Genomic DNA, 15,893 nt, shown 5'->3' with positions numbered 1-15,893 from the left:
CACTAACCCATCCACGAGCTGATCAGGCACCCTGTGAACCTCTCCCTCAACTTACCTTTAGAAACCCTTCCCTGAAAGCCACTGGGAAGTTCAGGTCTTCTGAGTATGAGCTGCTTGTTCTCTTCGCTTGACCCCATGTTGGATGCCTTGCAATAAACGCTGTACTTTCCTTCACCACAGTCCAGTGTAAGTAGCTTGGCTTTACTGCACAGGGGCGAGCAGACCCAAGTTTGGCTTGGTAACACTCACATTTCCCTCTGCCTAGTGAACCTGCTCTTCAAACCCTCAGCCCACATGTCACCTCCCCTTGGAGCTTCTCTTCCCTTGTCAAGCAGAGTCTCCCTCCTGGATCTTCCACTTTGTACCGTACATAGCTATCTAAACACTTGCAGTTCTAGAACTCATCTGTCTTCTCACAGCAGTGTCATCTCAAAGGAAAACAACAGCTCTATTTTATTGACAGACACTTAGCAAGGAGTACCATGTTTGCAGATAGAAGGCCTTCACAAACATTTGTTGAAGGACAGAATGAATGAACTAATGAACAACTGAATGAACAGAGTTTGGTCTGGTTTGTAAACTGACGTGAGAGACAACTCGGAAATCAGAATTTCCTATTTGAGTAATATCAACATTCTGAAATTAATGTATACCCATCCAATATAATTGCTGAAAGAAATTCTCTTTGGCTGTTTAAATTCTAATGTCTTTGCTAAAATCCATCCCTGTCCTTTAATTGACATGCCTTTCTCCCCGGAGTGACTGGTATGCATAGCAGTCTTAAGCATCTTAAGGCAGATGCTCTTAAGACCAAAGTTTCTCAAAATAAACATGTGCTAACTCGCTCTCATAAAAGTAAACAATGGGTCTTTGTCATTAAGGAAGAAATGTTTTAATATTTTTGTAATCAAGCTGCCACAGCAATTCTGCCAGGCCTTTTTTATCTCCTGGGAACATCCTCTGATAACAATGCAGTTCTGTGCTAAATTTCAAACAAATCTGGGCCACTGCAGGTTTGCAGGGGTGGGGACGGTCATGTAATTATGTACCTTCATTCTGTAGTCACACAAAACAAGATGAAATTCTTAGCATTTTTCTTTGACCTTGGGCCACTTCTTAAAACTTGAAACAGCATGAAACTTAAAGGGTTCAAGCAAATTGAAATAAGAAAAAGCGGTGTTCACCTGAAACTACACCAAACTGATAAAAGAAGATTTTACAAGCTGTGCTTACAAATCTCCCGGGTTTTGTAAGCCAGTCTTATTTAAACAGCCAATCATTGGGATGAAATTCACATTACAGAACTTCCATCACCCTGGCACAACCCTCATGATTCTTATCACTACTTGGCACTATACCATATATTTATTTGCTTATCTGTTTATTACCTTTCTGTCCCAATAGCATGTGAGTTCTATGGAGCAGGGACTGGATATGTCTTACCACTGCTGTGTTCTCTGCAGCCAAAAGGGTGGCTAACACAGTAGGTTCTCAATTCATATTTGTCGAAAATATCTTTCATCTAAATTACGTTCCAAAATTGTGATAATTAAAGGAGGTAAGGTATAAGCAAGAGGTGTTTCGAAGTAATTCAAAACAATAAGCTTCACCCAGTCATTGTTAACAACTGCAAAATTCACACACTTGCTAGTGGAACTAGATCATTAGAGACACACTGATGCGATATGAAGGGGGACATAAAACAAAGTGCCTATATCTCCTTGCTCCGATGAAGTTGAAATCAATATGTAGCACACACTTAATCTGATAAGTTATGAAATATTACTTGAATGATTGGTCCATGTAGCAGTAGAGTTTAAATTCTGAGTCACCATGTAAAACTTTGATATATCTCAAAATAAACACAAGTCTGGCACAGAAACTATCCCATTCTATTGTACAGTTGTGACCATATTTTTAACATGAGACAAAGAATGCACTCAGCAAGTATTTATAACAGGAGATCAGGGTAATAATCTGGATTTGCTCCCAACATGTGCCTTGACTCCTGGTTCATTATGCTATGACTATGGTCTCTATCTCTCATTTCCATCACACCACTCAACTCTTAGACCTAGTGATCAACTCAGCTTCACCTTCCTGGCTGGGCCACCCTCTGGCTTCCTGATTTAGCCCTTCTAGGAAGCACCTCACCTGATCCAGTGCACCTCTGGGGTCCTATCTACTGGCCTAGAGCCCCTCAAAGACAGTTTGAACACAATGCTCCCATCCAGCAGGCATAGGGTGGAGTTTACCCATCTGAACACAGCTACATGCCATGAAAACAAACTGCTTCCCTACAACATGAAAATGGGTGGATATTTCCAAATTGCTTATCTTACCCATAAACCTCAAGTCCACTCTCAACATAGGAAGATAGAAGAAAATCTAGTTTAAGTGTTCTTGTTGTGGTAATGTTACGTGCAAATCGATCAGGACAGCTGAGTCTTGGTCAGAAGCATCAACAGAATTTCACAGCTAGTGCTGATTAATAAAAGAACAAATTCAATAACAGCTTGTGTTGGGGCAGTGTGGGGAGCTGTGGGGAAGCAGAACCTTCCAACCATTCATCCCAAGTTACTGTGGGGTTGGAATCCATGTCGTTGGTATCTGAGGTTTACCCAGGATATTGGGTCCTCCTACATGGCAAGGCAGTATATAATATGTGCTGCTTTCCAGTTAACTGATTAAAACACAATTTATTGGCTTCTAAACATTTCTAAAAGCAGTATATGCTTATTGTAAAAGCAAAACTCAAAAGACCGCAAACAATATCGAAAAGTATGAAGTAAAATATGAACATTCGCCTTTCATTCCCCAGGGATTGAGAACTGCTAATAGCCTGGGATATACTCTTTCCAGACATCGCCTATGCAAACACAAATTGTTTTTACAAATACAAAACTAGTTTTATATGCCATAATCACATTAACTTATTTTTAACAACAGTTCCGAAATATTTCTCTCTCCTCTGGGTATTACAACTAAGTTTTTTTCCTCCCCTCCACGTATTAAGAGCAAGATACATCTAAGCACACTGATATATTTTAGGTATTTTGAAAAAGAATTTCTAAGGAAGGAAATTGGAAATGTTCAGAAAAAATGGATAAAAAGTATCACCAGACTGAGTGTTTTCAAGTTGAATGCTGGTTCTTTTTTTTTGTGGGGGGAGCCCGAGCACGGCTTGCGGGATCTTAGTTCCCCAACCAGGGATTGAACCTGCGTCCCCTGCAGTGGAAGTGTGGAGTCTTAACCACTGGACTGCCAGGGAATTCCCAAAGGTCAGTTCCTTTTTACTACTTACTTATGGCCAAGTTTCATGTGCCTCATTCTTTTGATATCATCAGATCCTCCTTGGGAAAAAATATTTTCTCTTTAGGTATATGGTTCTTCATGAGATATCAAATTCAATACACATGTTACTGTAATTGTTACACGTTCTATCTTCCTCTGCAAGGAATCCCTACAAAATTTACATTTAGAAATTCTAGATTTGGTTTAATGGCAATCAGAGAAAAAAAAAAAATCAAGATTCCGAGGAACTACATCTGGAAATACAAGGACTGTATCAGGATTGTATCAAGATCATCAAGCAGGCAGCCATGCTTTGCATTTTTGCCTCCAACTGTACTTCCTTCCAACTATCCTTTTCTCCTTAAACTTTTAAAATTGATATAATGAGCATATGTATAAATACACCACTGCATGACATAGAACATTTTGCAGATTGGTAACAACGGCACAAGCAGTGAGTCAGCCAGCATATATTAAGTACCTACTGTGTGCCACATACTGTGCTAGGCCTTAAGGAAACCAAGGCGAAGAGAACTTTGCCCTTGAGCAACTGCTCAAGGTGGGGACCTGGCTGACAGGGACAGTGGCTGTGAAGGGCCAATGACAACACAATGGTATGTTGGCCAGGGGAGCTCAGGGAATAAGTAGCCCTGCAGTGACGTGCAGAAGGATTTCCAGATGGTGACAGATGAGCCACGTGTCCTGAAAGACACATAGGAATCCACCAGGTGAAGAATAAGGAAAGAAGAGTGGGCAAGGAGAAGAGCAGGGAGCAAAGCAGAGACGAGGACAGAGCACTGGGGATGAGACGAAGAGTCTGGGTGCCGGGCCCGGGGCTGTGTGACTAGAGGTGGGTAACAGTGTCGGTGACACAGGTGGGGGCCAAGCACACAAGAGCTCTGCGTGAAATCTTTTTCTTTATAATAATTAATTTATTTATTTCAGGCTGCGTTGGGTCTTCGTTGCTGCATGTGGGCTTTTCTCTAGTTGCAGCGAGCGGGGGCTCCTCTTTGTTGAGGTGCGCAGGCTTCTCATTGCGGTGGCTTCTCTTGTTGCGGAGCACGGGCTCTAGGGCGCTCGGGCTTCAGTAGTTGTGGCTCGCGGACTCAGTAGTTGTGGCTCGCGGGCTTAGATGCTCCACGGCATGTGGGATCTTCCAGGACCAGGGCTCGAACCCGTGTCCCCTGCATTGCCAGGCGGATTCCTAACCACCGCGCCACCAGGGAAGCCCTTTGTGAGATCCTGAGAGCATGGGCAAGATCACTGAAGATTCTGTCAAGAACTAGGAAATAAAGTGAACTGCCACTTAGTTTAAGTAAATGTAAAAAATTCATGAACTCCAGCCCATACACATGAATCATAGGAAAACTACTCAGGCTCTCATGGGGGTCTATTATTTTAGATAAAAGGATAACAATCTTGATTATCTGGTTTCCCAGACCACAAAAGATAAGAAACTGCACATATAAACATTTTTTATTTGGTATCTATATAAGATGATGGATGTTAACTAAAATTATTGCGGTAATCATTTTGTAAGATATGTAAGCCAAGACACGATGCCGTATACCTTAACCTTATACAGTGCTGTATATCAATTATATCTCAGTAAAACTGAGAGAAAAAGAAAGAAAGAAACAGCACACAAAAACGGAGGGAAATGAAAGCTGCCAGAAACAAGTACACTGAAAACAGCAAAAAGGAACAGCTGAGGGTCTGAAGACACAAGGTCGGAAGGCAGGGGAGCCAGAGCAGGCTGAGGGGGAGGCCATCACAACCACCTAAGAGGTAGCCGTGAGGATCAAGTGAGTTAATATTTGTAAAGATTTAAAATGCATGTATACACCAAATGAGTCTGCGGTTACGTTATACTCGTACTAGAGCCAAGTATAATCAATCCTATATTTAGATAAGGAAAGTGAGGCCTATGGATGTGCCCAAGGCACCATGCCAGCCAGTGGAAGAGACTCAGCCAGGAAACTAGACTCTCAGTCTAGTTTCTTTTCACGACTCCAAATATTAGAGTATGTTCAATTAGAGGAGGCAGATAAATGTGACTAAATATAAGAAAGAACTGCAATTTGAGAATGATTCCCATGCAAAATATAAATTCAAGAGTTGGTGGTGGGTGAGTGTCCTCATAGCTGCTGGCCTCCTGAGTCCTGTGCCGTTCCAGAGAGGCTGGAGCTATGGCAACAAAACGCCCTTCCACAATGAGGCGGCCTGAGCGGGCTGGGGGCGTGTGGGAACACATCCCTAATCTCCTGAGTTTTCCTTGTTGGCTAAGGCAGAATAAAACCTGTGCTGTCCTCCCAACGTCTTCTGTTGACCTTTTTCATAAGCTAGCATCTATCTCTCTCTAATTTGTCCAAATCCCCTACCCAATACTCCAGTCCCTGCTCTAGAACTGGATCTCCACGCCCAGTCTCTGTGTGAAAATGCTAGGGCTGCCCTAGTTTTCATACTCTTGTCCTTCCCCTGGGGGTTTGTACTGCCCCCTCTGCATCTGCTCCCCACCTGCCATATAAACACACGCCCTTCATATGCTTGGACCCCTAATTAATGAACTTCTACTGGAATTTCCAGCTGATTTCCCCGGTCCCCGGTCCCCAGATTGCACATCCAAGTACAGACAGCTTCAAGATAACAGATTGGGACAGCTGTGTTTCATGGACACTGTGACCAAAGCCATTTGGCCGTCCTCCCCTGAGACAGCCTTTGTGGCCAGGACAAATATAACCACATTTCCCTGGAAAACAATAATGCATGCAACCCAAAGGGTAAATTGCGTTTGGCTTTCCTTCTGCATAAAAGTCAATGGGAATCAGATTTGGCATGGCCCGTGCCTCATGAGTTGGCAAATGGCCAAGCATATCCTCAACCAGACGTGCTTTTCATATGTCATTACAACTTGTCCCATGTGCAGTTAAGCTGTGCATGAGGCTGATCTCTGAAAATAAATACATAAATATACTTCTTTGCCTTGGTTTCATATCTGTAAAAGAGAAACTGATCACTTGAAATGTTTACATATTTCACTGGAGAACTGTGAGAAATGAACTATATTTGTAAGCATTTTTAAAGATGAAAGGGATATTATTGAAGCATGAACAGTATTCTAAAAAAGTCACTTATTTCTCGTTCTGCATTTAAAACACAGTTTTGTGGGACTCAATTTTCTTTTAAAATTACCCAGGAACCGAAAAGTACCTTAGGAGTTTTTGTAGTTTTGAGGCTCCATGAAAACCTTCTTTGGAACTGCTAGGGACAAAGCCAATGTCTGTTAGCAAAAAAGACACCTTTGTTTATAGAAGGTTAGAGTTGTGACAAAAACTGACACAAGCCAGGAAATATAAAAGTTAATGATGGTGCTTCATTCCAAATGTATGCTACAGGGCTCCTGGTTTTCTACAAAGTCTGGATTTTGAAGACAAAGTTGGCTTTAATTTTCAACTCTCTGGCTTTTTTCAACTAGAATCATAGTCACACAGTTATTTAAACAAATGTCTTTGAACTTTCTTAATTTAAAGGAGAGACCCTTAGGTTAGTGAATGTTGTAAAATGCATATTGTTTGAGCAAATGGGTTGGCTCCACCTACTAACATCTCTTCTGTAAGTACCACAGACAAGCATGATGGACGCTGTGAAGACTAAAGTCTTGCAGGGGACACCTAAGATATTTTCACTCTTGCACCATATACTGGCAGTTCTCAGAGGTCAGGATTGGCCATCTTTCCTTTAATCCCCTTATTAAAAATGCCCTAAGTTAAGCTGCTTGCAAAATGGATGGTTGCCAATTTTCCATTACTAAGAAAATAACACCCAAGTATATGAAACACAGAGGCAGGCAGCAGGTGATAAATTAAAAGCAACTGGGGTGGGTGAAGTTTTAAGCACGTCTCAGTCAAGGTAGGGAACCTCGGGAGTGCTCTCTGTAGGGAGAGGGTGAAGAGAACACAGCCTTCACCTCCACTCCCAGGCAACTGTCTCACTGAGACAGTTCTTCATTTACAGGTCAGTGCAGGTCTCCGATAGGATCTACCAGAGTGCTTCTGTAAATGGCACATGACCTTTATAATTCTAGTAATAATGTGATTTCATAAGGGCAACAATCAATTATCTTAAAAACACACGAAGCAGTGGAAACTTGCTCTGTCTGAGCAGCTTTCTGAAATGTCCCTTAGACGGACAATGAGTCTCACCAGGGGTATACAGTGGAGGCACCCTTGAAATATTTTTTTAAAATACAGCTGGTGGTGCAGTGGTTGTGAGTCCGCCTGCCGATGCAGGGGACACGGGTTCATGCCCCGGTCCGGGAAGATCCCACATGCTGCGGAGCGGCTGGGCCCGTGAGCCATGACCGCTGAGCCTGCGCGTCCGGAGCCTGTGCTCCGCAACAGGAGAGGCCACAACTGTGAGAGGCCTGCATACCGCAAAAAAAAAGAAAAAAAATACAGCTATCCTTTTACCCCCATGGGAGATTCTGAATTAGTAGGTCTGGTGTGGGCCTGGGATGGCAATAGGTAGGTAGGTAAGTAGGTAGGTAGGTAAGTAGATAGATAGACAGATTTTAATTCCATAAGTGATTCTGATGGGCTCCCCACTGCTTGTCCTAATGGTAAATGACTATATCACTCAACTGCCAGTAAAAATTAATTCATTGTTTCTATGTAAGTATAAGCACACAATAAAAGATATACCTCAGGCTTTATTTCAGCCAGTTTACCCCTTTGCCCTCTTACGGAACACGTATCTTCTGCCAGACGCTGCACTAGGGGATGAACTTATGAAGAAGACACAGCCCGGTCCTTAGGTGCACGTGGCCTAGTCAAAGAGGCAGACACATAGAATAGCATTATAGTGCACCTGACACCTGTGCGAATGGGATAAGAGAGTGTTCTTCAGGCGTAGAGAAGGGAGAACACGAATTCCATCCCGAGAAATTGCAGAAAGTTCCACAGAGGAGGGGACTCTTGAGCTGGGACTTATCCAGTGACAAGGCTTTTCAAGGTGGTGAGGGGGGATTGCGGCGATGGGGGTTCCACACAGAAGGATCAGCATGTTTAAATTACGCGTTTCTGGGGGGTAATGAAAAGTGCAGAGCGGCCGACCACTGTGAGAGTGAGGGGGGAGGGGAGAAGAGGCAGGAGGTGGGGCAGGAGGGGCGGGGCGGGGGCGGGGTGGATAGGAGGAATGTCGATCCAGGGGTGACGTCACAGGCAAAACCAGGATGAGGGGGCCCCTCGCAGCCTCTGATACTAGAGGCTTCGTTTGCAAAACCATTTAGAGTTTAAAACCCTCTGCCACACTTTTTCAAATGATCCTCGTTTGATTTAACATGAGATAGTTAAATCAAATATTATAAAAGATGGTTTTAATGAATTTTGTTGTTTCCATTAAAAGTTCTCTATTTGGCTTCCCTGGTGGCGCAGTGGTTGGGAGTTCACCTGCCGATACAGGGGACACGGGTTCGTGACCCGGTCTGGGAGGATCCCACGTGCCACGGAGTGGCTGGGCCCGTGAGCCATGGCGCGTCCGGAGCCTGTGCTCCGCAACGGGGGAGGCCACAACAGTGAGAGGCCCGCGTAAAGAAAAAAAAAAAAAAAGTTCTATATTAACCCTAGTGTAAAAAGTACCATTTAAAAAATATATATATCTTTACTGGAGTATAATTGCTTTACAATGTTGTGTTAATTTCTGCTGTATAACAAAGTGAATCAGATACAATATATCCCATATCCCCTCCCTCTTGAGCCTCCTTCCCACCCTCCCTATCCTGCCCCCCTAGGTTGTCACAAAGCATCGAGCTGATCTCCCTGTGCTATGCGGCTGCTTCCCACTAGCTATCTGTTTTACACTTGGTAGTGCATATATGTCCATGCCACTCTCTCACTTCGTCCCAGCTTACCCTTCCCCCTCCCTGTGTCCTCAAGTCCATTCTCTACGTCTGTGTCTTTATTCCTGCCCTGCCACTAGGTTCATCGGTACTGTTTTATAGATTCCATATATGTGTGCTAGCATACCGTATTTGTTTTCTTCTTTCTGATTTGCCTCATTCTGTATGACAGACTGTAGGTCCATCCACCTCATTACAAACAACTCAGTTTCATTCCTTTTTATGGCTGAGTAATATTCCATTGTATATATGTGCCACATCTTCTTTATCCATTCATCTGTCGATGGACACTTAGGTTGCTTCCATGTCCTGGCTAATGTAAATAGTGCTGCAATGAACATTGCGGTACATGACTCTTTTTGAATTATGGTTTTCTCAGGGTACGTGCCCAGTAGTGGGATTGCTGGGTTGTATGGTAGTTCTATTTTTAGTTTTTTAAGGAACCTCCATACTGTTCTCCATAGTGGCTGTATCAATTTACATTCCCACCAACACTCCAAGAGGGGTCCCTTTTCTCCACACCCTCTCCAGCATTTACTGTTTGCAGATTTTTTGATGATGGCCATTCTGACTAGTGTGAGGTGATACCTCATTGTGGTTTTGATTTGCATTTCTCTGATGATTAGTGATGTTGAGCATCTTTTCATGTGTTTGTTGACGATCTGTATGTCTCCTTTGGAGAAGTGTCTATTTAGGTCTTCAGCCCATTTTTGGATTGGGTTGTTTGTTTTTCTGATATTGAGCTGCATGAGCTGCTTGTATATTTTCGAAATTAATCCTTTGTCAGTTGCTTCGTTCACAAATATTTTCTCCCATTCTGAGGGTTGTAAAAGCACCATTTATTAACCAAAATACCCAGAAAAACAAATTATCAAATCCTCTCCATGCTTTAATATTTAAGGTTACTGTCAGTTCAAAACGATCTGAAACTCATTCTGGGGTGTGTGTGTGTGTGTGTGTGTGTGTTTGGCGGGGCACGTATCAGATGGAACAGGACCTATCTCTCTAACACTAAAAAGAAGGATGCCTGTGGTGAGTCACATGATACAGCAAATATAGTATTGGTGTCTAATAGTGGCTCTGACCCAACCACTCAGCACAGATACAGTCAGTGATGATTAAATCATAGCGGTGTTCTTTGGGGTCTAATAATGTAACTTTCCTATTAGATAAAACTTGACAAGGGATGTTTAACATCTCTTATTAGTTAAAACTTACATGTGAAGTCTCACCAGAGAACATTTTTGCAGCTATGGTGAATCGTTACTCAATATTTAATTTGCTTGAGAGATGCTGGAGGAGGAAACACGCTTCCTGATTAAGAAGTAGGTGACTAAGTCTCTCCATATCGCCTTCTTAATCAGGTCCACATTCTCCAAAAGGATGGATTATAGAAAGCCTGGGTCCAACCTACTGTGTTCCTATCCTGGTGTGTCGTCCAGAAGCAGTCTTTTGCCTCTGCTTTTTTCTTTCAGCTGTTTCCTTGGAGGTCTCTTCACCCTGCCAGCCTCACATTCGACCCGGAAGCAGATAATTCACAAACACAAATCATCAACTAGACTGGCCTATTCACTGTAGGAGGAAAGAGGGAGATGAGGAAGAAGAAAGCGGGGGAGAGGGAGAGGAAGGGGGGTGAGGAGTGGTTGCTTACTTCTGCAAGGTAGGTATTTCTAGCTGTCTGTAACAGTAGTTCTCATCCTGGTTGCCCATTAAAATACCCTCGGGAGCTTTTAAACAAACACCCATGTCCTGACCACACTCCAGGGATGCTGATCTAATTTGTCCAGGGTGGGGTCCAGAGATTGGTATATTTTAAAAGCTCTCCAAGTGGTTCTACTGGACGGCCAGAGTTGAGAACTATTACTCTAACTCTTTGGAGGACGCAGCAGATGTCTATGATGTGTCAACTGCCCTCAAGATGCTTAAAGAATGGGAAGAAAAAGATGAAGTGGGGGAGGGGGTAATCTCAGATGGACTGTCAGGAAGTACAAAGCTGCACGGTGAGTTCTTTTAGTGCCCTGAGGAAAGGCAGGGCTTCAAGACCAGTTGGGAAAATCTCCTGAAGGTGGGATGTGTGCTGAGCCTCCAAACAGAGCTGGGTTTCCGTCAAGTTCTCTCTCCCCTCCCGCACTGTCACACCCCAATCTAGAGCCTCCTAAATGGATTTCATTCTTAGAGGCTTCCATTCTTGCCTCTCTCCCATCTGTTCTTCCCATGGTTATGCCTTGAAATCATCAGTCCTGTCACGCCACAACTCCACCCAAAACCTATGGGTAGAATAAAAGCCAAGCCACAGGCTTTTCCTGATTGGCCTGAGGCCCCTTCATGAAGTTCACAGCACTCATCCCAACCCAAGTATTTTATCTCTTCATTATTAACTTCTGCTTTCTCTGCTAGAATGAATTTTCATTATGACAAGTTCTGTCTCATTCACTTGTACCCTCACTGACTAGCACAGGGCCTGGTGCAGAGTGAGTGACCAGGAAACATTTCCTGGATGTATGGAAGAAAGAGTGACTGAATGGTGAGGAGGAAAGGCCATTCCAGGTGGTAAGAATAGGAAGAGCAAGGGTAAGAAAGGGAGACACGCATGCGTGTTTGTGTCCATAGAACAGAGAGTAGGACAGCTTGGCAGAAGTAGAGGCTGCCTGGGAAATAACCGACAATAAGCAAGTCCTGTACAGTCAGGTCCACATAGCAACAGATGTCAAGACTTGAACTTCACACCTGTAAAGGTGTAAAAACTGCCCCAGGACTGAATGATCCAGGACTAGGAAAGGAAATCATGTTTCTAAAGCCCAAAAAGTAATGAGGCATAATTTTAGTTACTGTACATAATTAGAAGACTAAATACTTGGAAAAAAAATGGTTTATGTGAGGAAATTCAAACAGTAATTTTGGGGGAATAGATAGCTGGATGTTAGGGAATTATCCTCTAATAAAGAACTATTCAGAGCTACTTATCAAAATAATTGCAGATACTTTAAATCAAACAGTAGGAAAACCTGCTAACCTCTCTTTGAAACTATGGTTTCTCTTGATGTATGTATCAAAATTTAAATAAAACAGAGTATTATTTCATAGCATGTTTTTCAAACCTTGTAGTGGTTCACAGGGTAGTACAGAGTTTGAAAAGAAGTAAGGTGAAATGTAAGCGTTACTGATGAAAGACCTTGTTGTGCACAGGTGTTGTAGAAAGAGACATAGTAGCCACCACTATTCTATGACCTTCCCTCTAACCACGATCTCTCTGAAAGAAAATGAAAGTGTCAAATTCTCCCATAGTGCAGATTAATGTCTCTGCACTTTATTCAAATATCATTTTTAAATTCTTTTGTGCCTCTTTTCATAATTTCTGTTAATGATCCTAATATTATCATATACTTCAAGTGAAAATTTTGAATACTCTTTTTATAGTGGTAATAAATTTTACAGGTGGACTCTATCAAAAAGCATTCTACTTTACAAATTGTCATAAATGTATGAATGTTTATGAAACAACACAACTATCTTTTTTCTTACCATGTACCGACTTCTATCTAATAGAGCATTTAGATATAAGATCGTCTTTGACCTTGATAATTAGAAAAGAATTTTCTTTTAGAAAAATTGCTCTGAACAAATTCAATGACATTCGATTTAATTTTTAAATATTTATTATATGCTTACTGCGTTCCAGGCACTGTACTCGATGCTATGGAAGATACAAAGATGAAGAATTCCCAGTCTCAAAGCAAGATGACAGCATGAAAAATGCTGGGTTGAATTTTGCTACTGTCAAAAAGAGTTGGACTCAAGTTTACAAATCACTACTTATTAGTGAGCTCTTACTTAGCTTCAGTTTCCTCATGTGTAACTTGGAAAATAACATTTACCTACAGATTGATTGCAAGATTAATGATGTAACCTATATAAAATACTGAAGTTGGTGCCTAGAACATAACACGCATTCAAAAAACGTAAGCTCCCTTCCTTTTAAGACATTTAACATTTAAATAGGATTTGCCTTTGTTATATATGTTCTTGATGCCTGACCTACGAAATAGAACTCTGAAATTAACTTTTTAATGCATAAAATCTCTTATTATCAATTTTTAATAATTCATGTGAAATGTTAGTTTGGATAAATAAAATCTGCACATTGTTCCTAATCTCACAGGTGTAATTGAATCCCACTCATCTCCAATTCAAGTTTGAGTCCTAGCTCCCTTTCCTTCTTTATTTCATCTGATGGTGATGCTAATGAGCAGTGAAGTGCCCCAAAGCCTAGAAACAAGGAACAAGAAGAGAAATCCTGGACAGAGCTGACACAAATATTTAGTCTCTGAAGAATCAAGCATTGATATTTACACAAGTGAATAGTCTGTTACTTCCCCCAGATGGCTTCTAAATTAGGAAACAGGAAGTTGAGAAGAATTCAGGACAGAAAGAGTAAGGTGAAAATGGAAAGCATAAATGAGAATGAAGGGCTTTTACCAGTGACCCCCAAATCTGAGTTACACACTTTGTAACTAGGCATCCCCAAGAGAGCCTGCAGTTGACACAACTGGGAAACGCTGCCTTCTGTATTCCATCTTGCGAAATCACAATAAATATTAGCACAGGCTAGGATTTACATGCTGATTCTATTAGCATGTTTAGAAACTGCTTAACACTGTTAAGCTCAGCAATTCCCAGAATTGCCTGAACACTAATTCTGTGTGTTTGCGTGCGTGCCTGTGCACAGGAAAGGGAAGGGGTGGAACTTAATTAATATCCTGTGAAATTAATACGCAATGGCATATAATTTAGAAAATGGGTAGATTATTGATTTCCCTTCTCTGCCACCAAAGTGTATTCTTGCTGGTTCTCTATGTCTTAAGAAAGGCATTTGCTTGAATTAAAGTGATAGCTCTGCCAGGACATCAGTATAATTAATTGTGGGTGGCAGAAGCTTTAAATGAGGCTAAAATAGGGATTCCAGATTCACTTTACTGCTGTAATTAGAGAAGCTTTGGGCTGATCTTGAAATTGTGCCTTGTCATGGAATATCATACCTACATGCTTATATGATAAGCCCTATGGCATATTTTTTTAATGATCAAGATGGGGGGGGTGGATAATGCACATGAATCAGCCCAGCCTCTTCCTTCCTACTACTACTTTGCAGACACACACACACACACACACACACACACACACACACCCCTAATATGTGTTTCTTTCACAACTCTCAATGTTCATCCCTAATAATGTACTGTTCCAATCTATTTCAATGCTTTCAATGTCAAATACAAAATTATTTTAGTCACAGAGTTTTACTCCTGGTAAGCGATTTCACAGAAGAACTCAAAATACTCTGCCTTCAAAATCTCTGCTTGCCTGCTCTACCTGCACCAAGGGCTGAAACAGCTACATTTCATAAACAAACATGTTTTATTAAAAATGTGTGGTCTTATTGTGTAGAATGTGTCTTAAATGATGTATCCTCTTAGCAGAGCTGACTGTGTATCAGGCGCTGTAGGGCATCACTGTAAAACTGATAGCAGCGGAGTAACTGAGCTAATGCCTTTCACGAGGCAGAGAATCCATAACACATTTGGGAGAATTCTGCATTTAGTGTCAATAATGCTGAAATGGGGAATAATCAATCCCAGAGTGCGTATCTTCTAAAAGTTCAACACAGCAAAGAAAAAAGAAAAAGTTCTGCATGAGAAGTAATTTTATGCTAATCGTGTGACTGGCATTAGAATACTTCCGTAGCCATGTATGTCTAGCTGTCAAGTAAAGATACTAAAAACAAATACATTATTTAAAGGTACATGATTGGCCACTAATGTCTGTGCTCTGAAATTAAAATATCAGAGGACACTGAGACATTTCCTACATTGCATCTAACATGAAGACTAAGCATCAGACGCAAGAATTCTTCTGCTATTACACCCTGCATACCGTAATGCTGAAAAAACATTTTCGTTCAGCTCATTGACACCATCTACCCTTTGCCCCCCGCCCTTTGTGATAGTTTTATCATCAACTATATGCCTTTTTCACCCACTGTTCTGAGCACAAAAGGATCATTAGCACACATCCTGCAGCCGAAATAACAGTGCAGTCTTCCAAAAGGTGAATGTGGAATTACAATCTGCATTCCCGATTCCTGAACTTGAAAGCAAACACTGACTGCCTTGTGGACAATGCAGCAGGGTTAACACATTACATAGTTCCCGGTCCTGAACATTTAAGTGCGGAATAAGACCAACAAATAGGCAAACCTTCTGCAGCAAAGGGTGCAGACTGCAAACGAGCCCAGAGGCTATGAAGAATTACATGCTTGCTTTACATACCGGCATTGTCCATGTCTCAGGAGTGGCGAGGCGAGTTCTGGAGCCTGGCAGCTGGGAAGCCCTGGCTCTTCTCCTGGCTAATGAAGCACCCTGCCCTTCTGCTGATTATCAGTCCTTGCTGGCACACAGAGCATACTTCATGCACTGTTTGCAGGAGACACCGCCAGGAAATTTATATCTCCAAGGATGACATACAGCCATTAGCTCCATTACAGGCTGATTAAGAGAGACTGAGCCTATCAAGTAGATACTTGAATCCACTGGGGTTTTCACCTCTGTTCCGAGCAAAGGAGGAAAAAAAAATCACTGCAACGTTGAGTGTATTGCACATTTCCGAAAAGCAGTGCACATGTTATGCAGAACACAGTGCTTTTCCA

General features: G+C 42.0%; 1 protein-coding gene across 1 annotated transcript in view; it reads right to left on the bottom strand.

Moving 5' to 3' along the window:
* The window catches only part of PHACTR2 (phosphatase and actin regulator 2), a 198,391-nt gene extending 182,734 nt beyond the window's left edge, over positions 1-15,657 (bottom strand). Inside the window, exon 1 of the mRNA XM_007450314.1 lies at positions 15,517-15,657. Coding sequence (XP_007450376.1) covers positions 15,517-15,529 — 13 coding nt within the window. The 5' untranslated portion in view covers positions 15,530-15,657. The remainder of the gene's footprint in view (positions 1-15,516) is intronic.
* Positions 15,658-15,893: the final 236 nt, after the last annotated feature.

Source organism: Lipotes vexillifer, unplaced genomic scaffold (assembly GCF_000442215.2).
Source record: "Lipotes vexillifer unplaced genomic scaffold, Lipotes_vexillifer_v1.1 scaffold112, whole genome shotgun sequence".
NCBI classification, from domain to species: domain Eukaryota; kingdom Metazoa; phylum Chordata; class Mammalia; order Artiodactyla; family Lipotidae; genus Lipotes; species Lipotes vexillifer.
Note: the sequence above shows the minus strand (reverse complement) of the source record. Positions and strands in the feature narration are given on the sequence as shown.